This window comes from Ursus arctos, unplaced genomic scaffold (genome assembly GCF_023065955.2).
Source record: "Ursus arctos isolate Adak ecotype North America unplaced genomic scaffold, UrsArc2.0 scaffold_4, whole genome shotgun sequence".
NCBI classification, from domain to species: Eukaryota; Metazoa; Chordata; class Mammalia; order Carnivora; family Ursidae; genus Ursus; species Ursus arctos.
Genome location: NW_026623056.1, coordinates 25,063,393 through 25,077,968, shown reverse-complemented (window position 1 = coordinate 25,077,968; position 14,576 = coordinate 25,063,393). Strand labels below are relative to the sequence as shown.

Below are 14,576 nucleotides of genomic sequence, written 5' to 3'. Positions count from 1 at the left end.
ACAGAGGCCCCTGTCGGAGGGAATGGAAACATTGTTTTTAGGCAGAACGTGGTTGGGGGGGTAACTTTTTCTTTCTTTGGAACTTACAATAAATGCTTTTGCCAAAATGCTAACAATAGGTAAATCGGGGTAGGCAAGTAAGAGTGTTCCTTGGATCATTCTTGCCAAGTTTCCGTAAATTTGAAATTACTTGCGAATAAAAAGTTTGAAAGAAAAAGGCAAGAGTCGACGCTTTTCTCCAGCCACGGCTCTTTTCTGGCGCCAAAAGGCGCATGGGAGGAAAGGCGGAAAGAGGAAAATGTGTCCTGTAAAAAGAGCCGTGGCGGAAGAGCAGCCCGCCGGCGAGCGGACAGGCCGTGTCCCCCGGTCCGGCCGCCCGCCCCTCCCGCCGCGCGGCACGGCCCCCGGCGCTGACTCACGCCCGGACCGCTTAAATAGGGCGAGTGGCGGCCCGCGCACTCATGCTGCAGCCGGGAGCCGGCCGCGTCCTGCTCTCGCGCTCCCTCTGGTCGACGGCGGGCGGGCGCCCAGCTGCTGGTAAGTGGGCCCGCCGGCCTCCGCCTCCTCCATCCCTCCCACTCGCCGGCCGGCGCCCAGCTCGCCCCTCAACCCCGCTTCCCGCGGCCCGGGGAGAGGCGCCGGGGTAGGGCTGCAGGGGTGGGGGCCCGGGATGCTCTCGGGACGGGGCCAAGTGGAGCCACGCCGGCCAGCCTGGGGCCACCAGCCCCCCCTCGGAGACTCCCTGACCAACCTCCTGCCCCACTGACCCTCACCGCCCCATGAAGTCGATCTGGGGGTGCCGACCAGACGTTCTGCAGGGGGCAAGGTGCATTGAAAGTTGACGAAATGAGCACACCAGCGACCCTTGGGTTTCCGTCTTGCTGGAACCAGCTCCACTGGGGGAAGAGCTTCTCTTGCTCACATTCAGGTTCTTTGAACCTCCTTTTTGCCAGCACTCACTGCAGTGGCCACCAGTGGCCCGCCCTGCTTGTGGGTCTGTCCGGGACCCATGGAGGGGTTCCCGGAAGACACATCTGTCCTCTTTTTGCAGACTTAGAGTCGCTGCAAGAGTGACTTCAGCCCATGTGGCATGCCTGGTTCGGATTTCCAGTTGCGGCCTCAGCTGTAGACTCAGAGTCCTTTCGGGTTCTAAGTGCATGTGTGGCTTAGGGGGCCCTGTTTGGGCAGCTTTGCCCTCTGGCCAGCCGGAAGTGTCTGGGTGTGGCCAGAGCTGCGGGTCCTGAGCAGGGGGGTCAGGGCAGCAGAGGGATTTGTGATGAGGGTGGGGTGCGTCTAAAATTGTGACTCTGGTAGCTTCTTGGGCATCTCTGCTCAAAGGTGGAGGCAGAAGCAAGGCCAAGGAACCAGCTGTGAAAAAGCAGAACTTTCCTAGAGCTTTCCCACCTATGCCAGAGCGTGAGAGAGCCAGGGCCAAATGCGTTAGCTCGGGGCAGGCTGCGATGCTCTTGGAGAAGGTGTCCCTCAGGCTGAAGGTGCTGGGTGCCCGTCTGTCACGCTCCGGCTTCCCTGCGAGTATCTGGGATTCTGTCCCCATCTCCAGCGGCTCCCAGATGTGTTGGCGCCACTGCCCCCAGAATTTAGAACTTCTCTAACGGCGATCACTCCTTTCATTCTGCACTGATCGGACATCCGGAGTACATTCGGGGCCAGACAGTGCCATTTGCCTGTGGTCTTGTGTCAGCAGGCGGGCTCGGTCATGAGGAGACCAGACTGTGAGCGAGGTTGGGGCTGGGGGAGCGTTCTGAGCACGCCCGGCAGAAAGTCAGGGCACCCCAGGCTCCCCCAGGGCTAGTGGGCACTCCGTGGGCTTGCTCTGTAACTGGGGGGGGGCTGCGGGTGGGGGTAAACCCAGATGTGGAGAAATAGGGAGAGATGGGGGAGAAGCTCAGTCCTGCCAGCAAACACTCCCGAGGCTGTGATTACACATGGCAAATTGCTTCCCAGAATCCTGACCACGAAGGAACGACTGTAGCTTCTGGCTTCATGGCCTCTCGGGCTTTGGGGACACAGGATTTAGAAAGTGCTTCCGAGATGCCTTGTGGAGGGGTGCATCCATTTCTCTCTGTTTGGGGTCCCCTAGGTGTCAGCCCCAGGAGGGGACTGTAGCTTCTCTCACACAAGCCCCGAGTGGGAGCCTCTCCCCGCTCTGCTGGCAAGTTTTAGGTATCTCCTGCCGCTTTTGCCAGGCTAATTACAGCCCTGCTCTGGCCTCTGCAGGAAGCCCTACCTCCCCTAAGCCTGGGGCTGGAAAGGACTTGCTTTTCTTACTCATTTTCCTTTTTAAACAAATGAACAACATTTTGGCTTCGAAGATCCAGGAGAGATGGGGTCAACAACTGAGCCAGGTGGGGAATGAGGGTGTGGCCGGTCTCCCCTTGGGGCTGCAGGATGCTTTGTGTTTCGGGTAGAACATTCCTAATTCGGGTAAATCCCCAAAGGGGCTGTGTGTTGAGATTATGGGATTAACACCTTCTGGCAACCTCTTCTCTTCCTTCCCTCGACTCTTCCAGGCCACTCAGGTGACGCTGAGCTATCACGAACATCAGAGCAGCTTTAAGGCAGAACATCCCTCCACACTGTGCAGCTGGGAGGGGCACTTGACCTTGGTTAATAATGCTGGGCGGCTGGAGGGTGGATTGTATGTGAGCCTGAGACCATTTCAGGACAGAGAGGGCAAAGCCACCTCTTTCCCCCCTTCCAGCCACTGCCAGACATGTGGCCGATAAGGTCCTGAAGCCTCGCGATAAGATTCAGGAGCTCACTAAGCTCTATGGTTAGGTAGAGTCCTGCTCTGGGTGTCAGGAATCTTCAACTGACTATACGACCTTGGACCAGTGTCCTCCTCCCTCTAGGCCCCTTAGTTTTCCCATCTACAAAATAACCAGTTTGTTTGACTGGATAGTCTCAAAAGGCCCTTGCACCGCTGATGCCCTGGGCTCGAAGCCCTGGAAGTAGCCTCTACTGCTGGCTTCAGTTTAGCACCGATCGCAGATTTCTGACAGGGCTGCAGAAAGGGCCACGGAAAGAAATATGGGTAGAAGTTGCTAGGCAAGGTCATGGCTGGACGTTCAGCCTCCCTGCCCCTGAGTTCAGTCTCTCTGTTCTTGGCGGTAAATGACACAGGTCAGGAGCATGGGTTTCAGCTGGGCTAGACCCCAAGGGGAGCTTCTGAGTGGAGACGGTGGGGACCTATGTCAGAGTTGCTTGGGGAATTTGTTAAACAGAGTCCTGGGCCCACCCAGACCTAGGAATTAGGATCTCTGTGGGTGGAGCCTCCGGAGATCCTGATTTTACTCAATAGCAGAGCAACCAGGAATGGCCGTTGACATTTATTGGGTACTCATATTGTGCCAAGAAGGACTCTAAGTGCAGGGAGAACTCACTTAATCCTCATGGCTGCAATTCTGTAAGGTCAGGTCTATGAAGCAAGCGTCCCAAGATCTTCCAGGTGATTTTTATGTACTGATTTGGGGTCTAGGGTGGGTACCCCCCGTTTAGTGAGGTAGGCACGTCTGGATGCACTGAGCCTCTCAATCGGTGACTTTGGACCCGCTGGACCGAACACTGATGGGCAGCTCGATGGAGGCGGATACTGGCTGGAGGGGTAGAGAAGGTGCTGGTGGGACAGAAGCCCTCAGCAACTGCAAGCCTGACACCTCCCTTGGCTGGATGGGGCGACCTGTCACTGCAGATGAAGCCATGTTTAGGGAGACCTCTCTGGGGAGAGGGCACAGGCCAGGGAGGGAGGTCTTCTCTCTGGGCCTCAGCTTCCCCAGGTGCACTGGATGGGGGCAGGACCAGACGCCCCCTAATCCCATGAAATGGCTCTTGGCTATTTGAAGATGCACTGATTAACGAGTGGGTTTTCCCTGGCTGGAAAACTTTTGAAACGAGGTAGATGGGTATGAGTTCCTCTGGGCTCGGCACAAAGGTGGGGCCAGGCCAGGTGGCATTGCTGGCCGTTCGGGGTGACCTGTATGGGTGAGGATAAAGGGAACGGTGGGGCTTCAGGCCAGATTTCCTTTCTGTCTCCGGTCAGAAGACATCAGAGCTATCAAGGGCCCGTGGGAGTCTTTACAGGAGGGGAAACTAAGGCCTGGAGAATTTACGCAAACTCACACTCCAGTGTAGAGTCAAGACCAGAGTGGCACATCTGTCTGCCAGGCTCTTTCCAGAAGCTTTGCTCCATGGCATTGACATAAGAAGGCATCTCCTCCCAGGGAACGTCATGTGTAGGGGATGTGAATGACGGTAATAAACCAAAAAAATGCCAACCCACCAACCAACAAAGCCCAGGGCTTCCAGGCTAATTATGTGTTCAGTCATGAGTCACAGGCAGTTCTGGCTGGAGAGACTCACAGCCAAAGTGCCTGGGCCAAGCGCTTCTACTCCTGGGGAGGGACCGCGTCGGACTGTGCAGGTGAGCTGTCTGTCCGCTTGGCTCACTGAATTCCTGGGCCAGCGACAGACCCCGGGCTGGCCCTCCTCTTAGGACAGGGGCTGGACAGAGTTGCGGCAGTGATGGGGAACGCGCTCGGCCGCCCAGGGGAGGAGGGTATAATTAGGGTAGCTTTGTGGGTCTTTAACTGGCATTTGTCACGGCTGCCAAGCGGCCCTGGGCAGCGTGGGCTATTAGGCTGCTGAGGGCCACGGGCTGCTGAGTATGCCTGCCCCACTTGCTCAAAGTCCCAGGCCGGCCGGCGGTCCAGCCCCGCTGCTGCAGCCCCTCCCTGCCCGCAGGGCTCTGCAGCTGGGTTGAGGTGGGCTCCTCGAAGGTCCTTTGGAGCAGGGAGGGCCTCGCGGCGGTAACAAGCGCTGGAAAACAGGAAACCGCCGCATGTGGTGCTGGGGTGGACTCGGCAGACATAAGGATTTATAAAAAGGGAAATCTGCAAATTCTTGCAATATTTGTCAAGCTGAGTGTGGTCCATTTTAAACAACAGTGGCTCTGTTCCCACCAGGGGATTATCTTTTCTCTCTTCCTCCCAAGCCCTGAGGCACCCTCCCCCTGGCCCTGAGCCCTCCCCGGGGCTGGCTTGATGCCCCCTGCCCCAGCTGGGGAGTGCAGACACAGAGAAGGTATGGGTCCTCGGAGGCCACCTCATCCCACACTCTTGCTGACAGATGGGGAAATGTGACAGAGACTGCCTTGGGTTTGCCACGTTACGGATGCTTCATTTTGTCTCTGACGTTTGGGCTACGGCACCATTTGGAAGCATGCTGGGCAGAGGAGTCGACGTGAAAGATAAATAAGTACCAGCTAGCACATCCCCAGGTGCCCCAAAGCTCCACCTTTTGAAAGTCAGTCCAGGGGATAAGTCTCTCACACACGCATGTACCAGGGGGTGGGCAAACAGTCCCACCTGCCCACACAGACCCCTGGGAGCACAGGCACGATGATCTCAGTAGATGGCTCTCCTATCCTTGCTCTGGGACTCAGCCTTAGAATCCTGAAGTCTTGCAGTAGACAGGCCATCAGCGGTCATCCAGTTCAGTACCCAGCAGGTGTAGACATCTTCTGTCCAGCTTCCTTTCCAGACAGTTGCTCAGCCACTGCTTGAATGCTTCCAGTGATGGGGAGCTCACTCCCTCCATGGGTTGTCCATTCTGATTCCGACAAGCTCTCTTCGGCAGTGAACTGAAATCTGCTTCCCCATAGCTTCAGCACACCACTTTTGACCTCTGGAGCCACAGTGAGCCCCAGGGCAGTCCTTCATGTATCCTTGGAAAGTGCTAGTAGCTTCCTTCACAGATGCTTTTTTTCTAGCTATCCATGCACAGTTCCTTCAATGGATGCTCAAATATTCTGGTTTCTGGGTCCCCTGACCGTCCCCTTACCCTTCTCTACCAGGCCTTGAAGAGACTGGTTTGTTACAGTCTTCCTGAAGTTCAGGGTGGGACGGGCCCAGCGGCGCAGGTGTGGCCTGATCAGGGCAGGGCAGAGCAAGACCATCACCTCCTTTGTTCCGTTCTTCAAACTCCTACCCGTGTGGGCTAAGATCACATTCGTTTTCTAGGCAGTCTCCTTTCTCTGTTACTATCAATAAAAAGCCTTAAGTCTTTCTCCTGGGGTGGATGTTGAGTCACTTTTTCCGTGCCCCCGTTTAGGCTGTTCATTTTCTGCTCTCAGGTTCTGGACCTGACTTTTGTCGATGCAGCATCGTCCTTCTAGATGCGTCCATAGCTTCATCTGGCCCCATGCCTCTGCATCTAGACTCTGTTGGCCAAGTTACTATTCTTTCTCTCCTCCATCATTTTATGTATATTCAAGTTTTTAATGCAAAATTACAACAGGTCAGGGTTTGGATGGCTGTGAATAAATAAAACATGAGGGTCTGGGTGGATGGGGGTGAACTTGGGTTCTGTCCTCAGAGCAGGCTTATTGGCAGGGCCAGGAAAAAGCTGCATTGAGTTAAGGCCAGGTCGGGAAGCCTGGATTATTCTGAGCTATGGGCCAGGGCTAGGACTCCATGAGTTCAGGAAGAGAGGCCAGAGAAATACCTTCTCCACCTAGCCAGTTCATTATGCCTTATACACCATCATTTGAAGTTCCTTCTTCTGACTCAGGATTTTTGCTCATTAAAAGCAGAGGCATTGCATTAACACTCAAAGTACTCACCCAAGAATCTGGAGATCCAGGCTTTAAGCTCTGAGCCTCAGTTTCCCTGCTTCCTTCATCCCTATACAATAGCAGGAATGTAGGATCAGCAGTTCTTAACCCTTCGGAATTTGGAGTCTCCTTCGAACCTCAGACGGAAGTTATAGGTGCTGCTCTACTCAGAACTCCTTAGTCCCCTGAGTAAGAACACCCAGATTAAAAACACTTTGAGGCCTTCCTGCCTCCAAGAGTCTATAGAGTCCTTGTTGTGGATGAGCTTGAACGGCCGCACACATTCACCCGGCGCTCTGCGGGGCACGCTCACACCCATTCTCCTGTTTGCTCCTCTCAGTGGCCTCAGGAGGCGGGCAGAGGTTGTCATCCCAACTCAACACATGAGGAAGCATGAGCTCGAAGGCTCCACGTTTCCTTCGAGGTCAAACAGCTAGTTTGTGATTCTTAACTACTCATGTAGGGAGGGCTTCGTGTCCCCTCCACATTGTATACGTCACCTGTAATTATGTAGATAGATAATTCTCCTCACCCCTGACCTCAAACGTTGAACCTTTCGTGAATTTGGCTCCATGCCCAGATTAGCACCACGCCTCCGGGAACATCTAGCCCCACCACCTTTAAGCTCAAAGTGCCTCTTCAGTTTTCTGGGACTTACTCAAGGTCACTCAATGTTTCTTGGTGGAAACTGGTACTAGTTCCCAGAAGGCCAATTCCAGACATTGGCTGAGCTACAACAGCCCCTTCCGGTGAGACAGGACTCAGAGAATTTTCTGTCATTGGGAAGGTGGTTTGAATTAAGCCTCCGTGAAGTACCTGTGAGCGGGTTCACGAAGGGCCGGGTTGTCAGTCACGGTGATGGGGCTGGGCAGGGCGGTGCTGGGCAGGGCCAAGGCAGGGGAAGAGCTGAGCTTGCCTCTTCTGCCAGATGGGCAGTGTGTCCCACCTTTGCTGGCTGCTGCTGCTTTCCCAGCAGACCTCCGAGTGTGTGGTCCTGGCATCTTCTCCCAGGTGCAGGCCCTATTTATTTGGTCTCATTTCCTACCTGTTGCTCCTGAGGAGATCATGTTCAACGAGCAAGTTCAGGTGCTGTGGAGAATACGCAGACGTATCTGATCTCGGGGTTTTGTATCCAGACAAGATAGCGTTCCTGCCTTATGGAACCTATAAGGATGAAAGATGAACATCCCTGCCCTTGAAAAGCATATTGACTAGAGAAGGACACACACAGGAACACAACAAATGGCGTACAGAGCCGGCTGTGGTATGGCCATAATGGACACTGGGAAGACCACCTGCGTGGGAGGCTAACTGATGCTGACTCACAGTATCTGGGGAAGCTTCCTAGAGGTGACAACATTTGAGCTGGACTTGGAAGTATTGGAAAGATTTAGATGAGGACTGAGTACTCTGGGTGGGGCGAATTGCTTGGGAAAAGGCATGGGGAGAAGGTTGAAGAGGCCGGCTGACCAGACCATAGGTAGCATAAGTCGGGGTATGTGACAATGGAGGTCAAAGGCAAGCCAGTGTTTGGCACCAAAGATGTTGGCTTAAAAATAACAGCAGTGTCGGTGAGAGGACCCTGACTCACGTGTGCTCTCTCCCCTTGCAGAGACCATGCCACTGAAATATTATCTTCTTTTGCTGGTGGGCTGCCAAGCCTGGACTGCAGGGCTGGCCTACTATGGCTGCCCAAGCGAGTGCACCTGCTCCAGGGCCTCCCAGGTGGAGTGCACCGGGGCTCGCATCGTGGCGGTGCCCACCCCCCTGCCCTGGAACGCCATGAGCCTGCAGATCCTCAACACGCACATCACGGAACTCACCGAGTCCCCATTCCTCAACGTCTCGGCCCTCATTGCCCTGAGGATTGAGAAGAATGAGCTGTCCCACATCGTGCCCGGCGCCTTCCGCAACCTCGGCTCACTGCGTTACCTCAGTCTCGCCAACAACAAGCTTCAGGTTCTGCCGATTGGCCTCTTCCAGGGCCTGAACAACCTCGAGTCGCTCCTTCTGTCCAGCAACCAGCTGGTGCAGATCCAGCCAGCGCACTTCTCCCAGTTCAGCAACCTCAAAGAGCTGCAGCTGCACGGCAACCACCTGGAATATGTCCCTGACGGTGTCTTCGACCACCTGGTGGGCCTCACCAAGCTCAATCTAGGCAAGAATAGCCTCACCCACCTGTCGCCCAGGATCTTCCAGCGCCTGGGCAACCTCCAGGTCCTCCGGCTGTATGAGAACAGGCTCTCAGAAATCCCAATGGGCACTTTTGATGGGTGTGGAAACCTCCAGGAGCTGGCCCTACAGCAGAACCAGATTGGCATGCTCTCCCCTGGCCTCTTCCACAACAACCGTAACCTCCAGAGGCTCTATCTGTCCAACAACCACATCTCCCAGTTGCCCCCTGGCATCTTCATGCAGCTGCCCCAGCTCAACCGTCTCACACTTTTTGGGAATTCCCTGAAAGAGCTCTCTCCGGGGATCTTTGGGCCGATGCACAACCTGCGTGAGCTTTGGCTCTACGACAACCACATCACTTCTCTACCTGACAACGTCTTCAGCAACCTCCACCAGCTGCAGGTCCTGATCCTCAGTCGTAACCAGATCAACTACATCTCCCCAGACGCCTTCAATGGGCTGGCAGAGCTTCGGGAGCTGTCCCTCCACACGAACGCACTGCAAGAGCTGGACGGGAGCGTCTTCCGCATGTTGGTCAACTTGCAGAACATCTCCTTGCAAAACAACCGCCTCAGACAGCTCCCAGGGAACATCTTCGCCAATGTCAATGGCCTCATGACCATTCAGCTGCAGAACAACCAGCTGGAGAACCTGCCCATGGGCATCTTTGACCACCTGGGGAGCCTGTGCGAGCTGAGGCTCTATGACAACCCCTGGAGGTGTGACTCAGACATCCTTCCGCTCCACAACTGGCTCCTACTCAACAAGCCCAGGTTGGGGACAGATGCTGTCCCGGTATGTTTCAGCCCACCCAGTGTCCGAGGCCAGTCCCTCATCATCATCAACGTCAATGCCGCTGTCCCCAGTGTCCAGGGTCCAGTGATCCTCGAGGTGCCCAGCTACCCGGAAACACCACAGTACCCGGACACACCCAGCTACCCTGACACCACCTCCATCTCCACGACTGACTTCACCAGCCCCGTGGAGGACTACACCGATCTGACCACCATCGAGGTCACCGATGACCGTAGCACGTGGGGCATGACCCAGGCCCAGAGTGGGCTGGCCATTGCCGCCATTGTCATTGGCATCATTGCCCTGGCCTGTTCCCTGGTTGCCTGCATCTGCTGTTGTTGTTGCAAGAAGAGGAACCACGCGGTCCTGATGCAGATGAAGGCACCCAATGAGTGTTGAAGAGGTGGGCTGGAGGCAGGGCTGAGGAAGAGTGGGAGCACTGGAAGATCGGGGAGTTTCATCATCGCGCCTCCACCCCTGGGTCCACAGAGCCATCTCTCGCTCCCTCTTGCTGGTACCGGAGAGAAAGTCACCCCCACCTTTCCCTGACCTGTCTGATTCTCCTCTAGAGAACTACAGGAGAACCACCTATTGCAAGGCTTCTTCTTACCACCAGGGAGATCCAACCATGGCCATGGCAAAAACCCCGTGGGTTTTCCAATTCACATCCCTGGGCTTCATTCGAGAAAGCCCTTCTCCACAGCCTTACCAGCTCTCCTCCAACAAGCTTCCCTGTGCCCACGGCCCCGCTGGCCTCTGTAGACTCAGTTACCACGCCTGCTCACTTTGTGGGAATAGTTCTCCACGGGGACAGCTTCTCTCCCAAGTAGGATATAAGTTGATTTCCCTTCCTTCGCTCCACCCCCGTCTGTGGCATGGCTCTCCCCGGTCCCCGCAAATGAAAGGTCTCCTTTGATTTTCTGCTCCTGAAGGCAGGGTGAGTTCTCTCCTCACAGAAGGCTTCCACCTGCTCAGCTGGCTTCCTAAGAGCTGACAAGCACCTGGGATTCGGGACGCTATGAAAGAGATCCCTCTGTTCCTGAGAGAGAGCTGCTGTCAGCATCGCTCCTGGGAGCAGTATCTGGAAAAGGAAGACAAATCAAACGACAAATTTTGCTTTGAAAATGTTGGTCCTTTGAGGAATAAGATCATGTCGAATGTCTGACCCCTAAAAACCTTGAAAATCAGCTTATTAGTACTGGATGGAGAAAGCACCCTGGTACCTGGGGGTGGTCCTTATGTTCATCCCTAGGGTTTTTCTCTTTTAACTTTTTATTGAAGTATAACACGTACAGCAAGGTGGGAGCGTGACCATGCAGAATTTGATGGATCTTCACAGACAGTTCATACCTGTGTAATCAGCATCCAGATCAAGAAATAGGACATCACTGGTACCCTCCAGCCTGGGCTTTTACTGGAGAAGACCGGCTCGTGGAGATGGGTCCCCATGAGCCAGGATGGCCCCTCACCGCCCCTGCCAGCCTGCCCTTGCCCAGGCCCAGCCGCCAGGAGGAGATGATATGGGTGCCTTCTGGCCTGGACAGGAGGTGTTATCAGATCCCCACACCCTGAGGCACCCAGAAGGGCCAGACCAGAGGCATCTTGGCTGCAGAGGCCCCTGCAGGCACACACCTTTCTCTGCCAGCAAGCTGTCTGCTGCTCATCGGAGGCCCTCCTGCCTGGGCCTTTTATGGGCATGCTCTGCCTCTATCTGTTTGTAATTTTCACTTTCCATTTGAGGGAAGCGAAATAGTTCAGAGATGAGATCCTTCAATGGAACAGCCAAGTGTAATGGAACCTGGTAATCCTTCTGGTGTGGTCAAATTCTCCATCAGCGTTCCAGTCAGCTAGACACTGAAATTCAGAATGCTCACATACGGGAGGCAACGCCAGGGTACACAGATAGGTCACCCTGGGTCTGGGGGCTCTCTGGAGTTCCTTCTGCCTGTGGTCTGCTTCTAAGGGTTGAGTTTTTTGGTGCAGGGTTATCGTCTTCCTTGAGTGTGAGCCACACAAATACCCACTTTTCCCACCCTTCCTGCTACACACGTATTCACGCTGGTGAAGGAATTCTGTTCATGGCGACTCATGTCTTTGTCCGGACAACTGGTCTATCAGTTCAGAAGTAATAACAGTGAAATGGAGAGTTTCAGGTGTCTGTGTCAGCCCAGGAAAGAGCTGCAGCCAGCGCTGTAAGGATTTGGAAATCCTGACTGGCTCTTACTAATGTCCTCTGTCCCACAGGACAAATAAGAAATCCCCGAGGCCTTAGCGATATGATGCTGACAGGTCCCCAACAAAATGGGTCCAGGATGGGAGGTGTGTAAGAACCAGTACACTGTATGATTTTTATTCTCTATCCCAGAGAATCTGGGGAAGATGGGGCCTGTCAGAGGCAAAAGACATCTTCACCCCAAGGTAAATCTGGGTCTCCAAAATGTTTTCAGAATATTTATAGCAACTGGTGGACATGTGCCAAGACTTGCCAGGGCCCAAAAGGAAGTGGGCCCAGAGCTTGGGGCATGGGCATTATTCCACTGATGGTGGCCTGCCCGATTGATCCTGGGCCCTCATGGGAAGCCGGGCTTGCTTTCCTCCAGACAGGAAGCGTGGTTTGGCACTGTAATCATCAAGGTGCTCCTCACAGGTAGGCTCCAAAGTCTCATCGTGCAAGGGTGCAAGTGGGCCAGGGATGGCAGAGAGGTGACGAAGGAGTCCTTTTCACCCAGTGTGTCCTGCCGTTCTGAACCCAGAACCCTTGGATAGTTCTGGCATTGGCCATGACAGTGGAGCTCCTTTCTTCCGGGCCGGGTTAGCAACATGTTTCCCCAGGCCAAAGGCTGGCCTGAGGGCAGGTGTCCTCAGATGTCTCCATGCAGGAGCACCCCCCGGGTGGGGCTGGTGAACCCTTTACCTGACCTCTGAGCTTGCCTGTTCCTTTCTCCCATTGGAGTGGATTGGATGGAGCCATTGGGTCTCCTCTTCCATGACAGGCCTTTTGGCCTCTCTGAACCCTGTTGTCTGGTCAGGGAGCTACCAGAAAAGCTGAATAGAGTTTTCTTTCCAACAACACATTGCATTTGCTCACTTCTCAGGGCTGGAGTGAGCTGCTGGGTCCCCCAAGTTGAGGTAGGGCACAGAATCCACTTTCATTTCCCCATTTGCTCACTGGCTCCTAGGTCACCTCGCCAGGACCAGCAGCCTCCATTTGGAGTGAAGGGTCCATGTTGGAGGAAAGAGAATAAAAGCCAGTTAGAACTGCTGTTTTTCAAAAATGCTTACTGTGTGTAGATACCCTTTAAAGCACCGAACAAACATTTCCTTTTTAAGCCTGACGACACCTGTGTGCGTGGGTACTACTGTTATCCCCTGGAAATGGGTCTAAACTCACTCTTTCCTCTGCAACATTATTCAGTGGGTCATGGGTTTTCTTTCTGTCTTCACACTTTGTACAAGACCTCATGGCCTGTCCTGGGCTTTCATCTGTGAAGAAAACAGGAGTCACTTTCCTGTTGCTTCCCACAGTCTCAGCCATGGGAGCCTCACTTGCTACCGTGTGGATCAAAACCTTTGTCAATACAGGAGAACATTCAGCTCACCCATCCGCTGAAGAAAAAGAGCATTTTCAGTCATCTGTTCCCACCCTCAGGAAGCTGATGGAGAGCAGACTGCTAGAGATAACTAGATAGCTAGAGCTGGTAACCAGACACTGGCTGTGTCTAAGCCTTTAGCCACAAACCACTCACAGAGTTCAGCCCACAGATCCTGCAGTCAGAACGGAAGCCGGGCTGTTGGGGAGGTGGTGGGTGGTGGGCTCGGGGAGGAAGCCATCACAGGGGTTCAGAGAAGGGGGCGGGTGCTTCTCCAGGCCAAACTTCTGCCAGCTGTGCCCTCTCCTTCACCTAAGGAGAGATCATCCTCACCCACCTGTTGCCTTCATGCTGCTTCCAAACTAGATCACGTTGCCTCGCTTAGAGAATCATTGCAAATAGTCCCAGGGGCTTGGTGATGCCTTTAGAGATTTCTAGGCCCCCAGGGTTTTATAGAGTGTGAGCCCTGGTGGGCAGGGTTGGGGGTCCGTCTTTGCCGGACGCTGGCTATAACAAATGTGGTGTACAGAATCAACAATAAACGGTATACACAGGACCGTGTGCGCTCCATGGCGTCTTGGCTAAGGAATCTCACACCTGTTGATGCCACTCTTGTTCATGCGTGGGAGGCTGACGCAGACAGACGCTCATGGAGAATAGATTCTGAACCGGGAAAAGGCCTTTGGAAAGTGAGTGGGGAACGTAAATGGAATAACAAACAGTATCTCTAGGCCCCCGTGGCTGGAAGGAGCCTTAAGAATAGGTTCAACGTATTTTCTAGATGAAGGAAGTGAGATCTCGGCGGGAAATGAATTTTCTTGTGTCCCCTAGTGAGCTAATGCCTGAGCTCGCACTGCAGCAGGTCTCCAGACTCGCAGACTGGGGGTTCTTCTGCGTCACCGGAAAGGCATTCCTGTAACCTGTACGCACACGCACACACACGCACAAGCGCCCGCACACGCACGCACGCACGCACGCACGCAGAAAGGTGGGACTCTTCCTGCACAGCGCACCATTCCTGTCAGTGCCTAGCACCAGGCTCGGTGCGTCCCAGGCTCTCAGAAGAAACCATCTGAGGGAAGGTGACTCCCTCCAAAGTGTCCAGCTCTCCCCAGGACTTTTTCAGGTCTCCAAGGGGCTGCCATCGCTGCCGGCATAGTGCTTGAGAGGGAGATGATCTTCTCTGCTGTTCCTGTTTCCCACTGCTGTGCCCAGGATAGGAGCTTCAAACTGTATTCTCCTGGGCTCTTTTAGCTCTTAGATCCTCTCTGCCAGGTGTAAGCTTGTCCCGGGAAGCTGGGCCCAAACAGAGGTCAATAGTGTGCAGGGCCTGTCGTCCTTCCCTAACCACTGAACCCGTCCGCTCAGACAGGTTTCTGGAGTTT

The 14,576-nt window shown here is 54.5% G+C and overlaps 1 protein-coding gene across 1 annotated transcript; it reads left to right on the top strand.

Moving 5' to 3' along the window:
- Nucleotides 1–471: 471 nt before the first annotated feature.
- LRRC15 (leucine rich repeat containing 15) lies at nt 472–13,747 on the top strand. Its single transcript, XM_044383209.3, has 2 exons — nt 472–537; nt 8,244–13,747. Exon 2 carries the CDS (start codon nt 8,249–8,251, stop codon nt 9,998–10,000), a length of 1,752 nt encoding a protein of 583 aa, XP_044239144.1. The 5' UTR covers nt 472–537; nt 8,244–8,248; the 3' UTR covers nt 10,001–13,747.
- The last annotated feature ends 829 nt before the right edge of the window (nt 13,748–14,576 follow it).

What these genes read in the sequence shown, in the direction of transcription:
- LRRC15 (XM_044383209.3), top strand. Translation starts at nt 8,249, where the DNA reads ATGCCACTGAAATATTATCTTCTTTTGCTGGTGGGCTGCCAAGCCTGG.